A 1,199-nucleotide genomic window follows, 5' to 3' on the forward strand; every position below is an offset into this window, starting at 1 on the left:
ATACGTTTCTGTTAGTTAAGGTTCCCGTCTGTGTTTTGTGTTATGACAGCCCCGGCTCCAAAACACCTCTCATGGACTCTGTCCCTAGGTCCACCGGCCCCACATCCTGGAACTTCAGGTCACTTAAGAAAATCACACAATGTGGACAGATTTAGCAGACAGGTTTTCTGGTGTGGGTTTCAGACCCCAGATTTTCCAAACAAAAAAAGAACGTGCTTTCCTGTAAGAAGAGTAGGGCTGCACAGGGAAGCCCCGTTGCAGGGGGTCAGCAGGTTTTTGTCTCACTTCCCCACGGGCCTGGAGCACTGTGCGAGCACTGAGACTGCTGTCATATGCCTCGCAGTAATAATCGGCCTCGTCCTCAGCCTGGAGCCCACGGATGGTCAGGGAGGCTGAGTTGCCAGACTTGGAGCCAGAGAATCGGTCGGGGACCCCAGAGTCTCGATTGCTATTACCATAGATGAGGCGTTTGGGGGCCGTTCCCGGGAGCTGCTGGAACCACTGCACATGATACTTCCCGACGTTGGAGCTGCTTCCAGTGCAGGAGATGGTGACACTCTGTCCTGGGGCCCCAGACACTGAGGAGGGCTGGGTCAGCACAGACTGGGCCCAGGAGCCTGGAAGGGGGAGAGACACAGACATGGTGATGCTGGGGCTGGAGTAAAGATAAGGGAGCAGAGCTCCGTGTGGCCTCCCAGGGTCCCCTCCACTGTCCCCTTATCCGGTCACCTGTGCAGTGAGCGAGGAGGGTGAGGAGGAGAGGGGACCAGGCCATGGTGGAGATGATCACCGCGTCCTGCCCTCTGTGTCCCCACAGCTGAAGCAGAGCTTCCCCCAAGTCTCTCCCTCCCCTCTTCAAGCTCTGACAGAGGGAGGGTCCACTCATGCAAATGAGACCCAAAGCTTTCCAAGCCGTCACTGGGACCAGGGTCAAGCTCCTCTGCCTTAGGGTGTCAGATGGTGAGCAGGTGCGAGGCTGTGTAGGGCCCAAGGGATTGGAGAGGTCACAGCTGTGAGGCCTGAGCAGAGGGCACAGGCAGTACCAGGTGGCTGGCCCCAGTTCTGATCACCTCCAGAAATTCAGGAACGGGACAGCACATTCCTTGGTGTCCAGCCACAGACACATTATTGTGTGAGTTGGTGACCAGAGCCCATCAGAGACTCCTTCTGTCTATTTACTTTACTCTCTACTGCCCCTG

At 56.6% G+C, this 1,199-nt stretch overlaps 1 gene segment (V, D, J or C); it reads right to left on the reverse strand.

The window, feature by feature from the left end:
• Positions 1-285: 285 nt before the first annotated feature.
• LOC105309622 overlaps positions 286-1,199 on the reverse strand; it is a gene marked incomplete at its 3' end in the record, with an annotated part of 28,851 nt that continues 27,937 nt past the window's right edge. Inside the window, 1 exon segment of the V gene segment in view lies at positions 286-617. Coding sequence covers positions 286-617 — 332 coding nt within the window.

The sequence above is a fragment of the Pteropus vampyrus genome, unplaced genomic scaffold (assembly GCF_000151845.1).
Source record: "Pteropus vampyrus isolate Shadow unplaced genomic scaffold, Pvam_2.0 Scaffold807, whole genome shotgun sequence".
Lineage (NCBI taxonomy): Eukaryota > Metazoa > Chordata > Mammalia > Chiroptera > Pteropodidae > Pteropus > Pteropus vampyrus.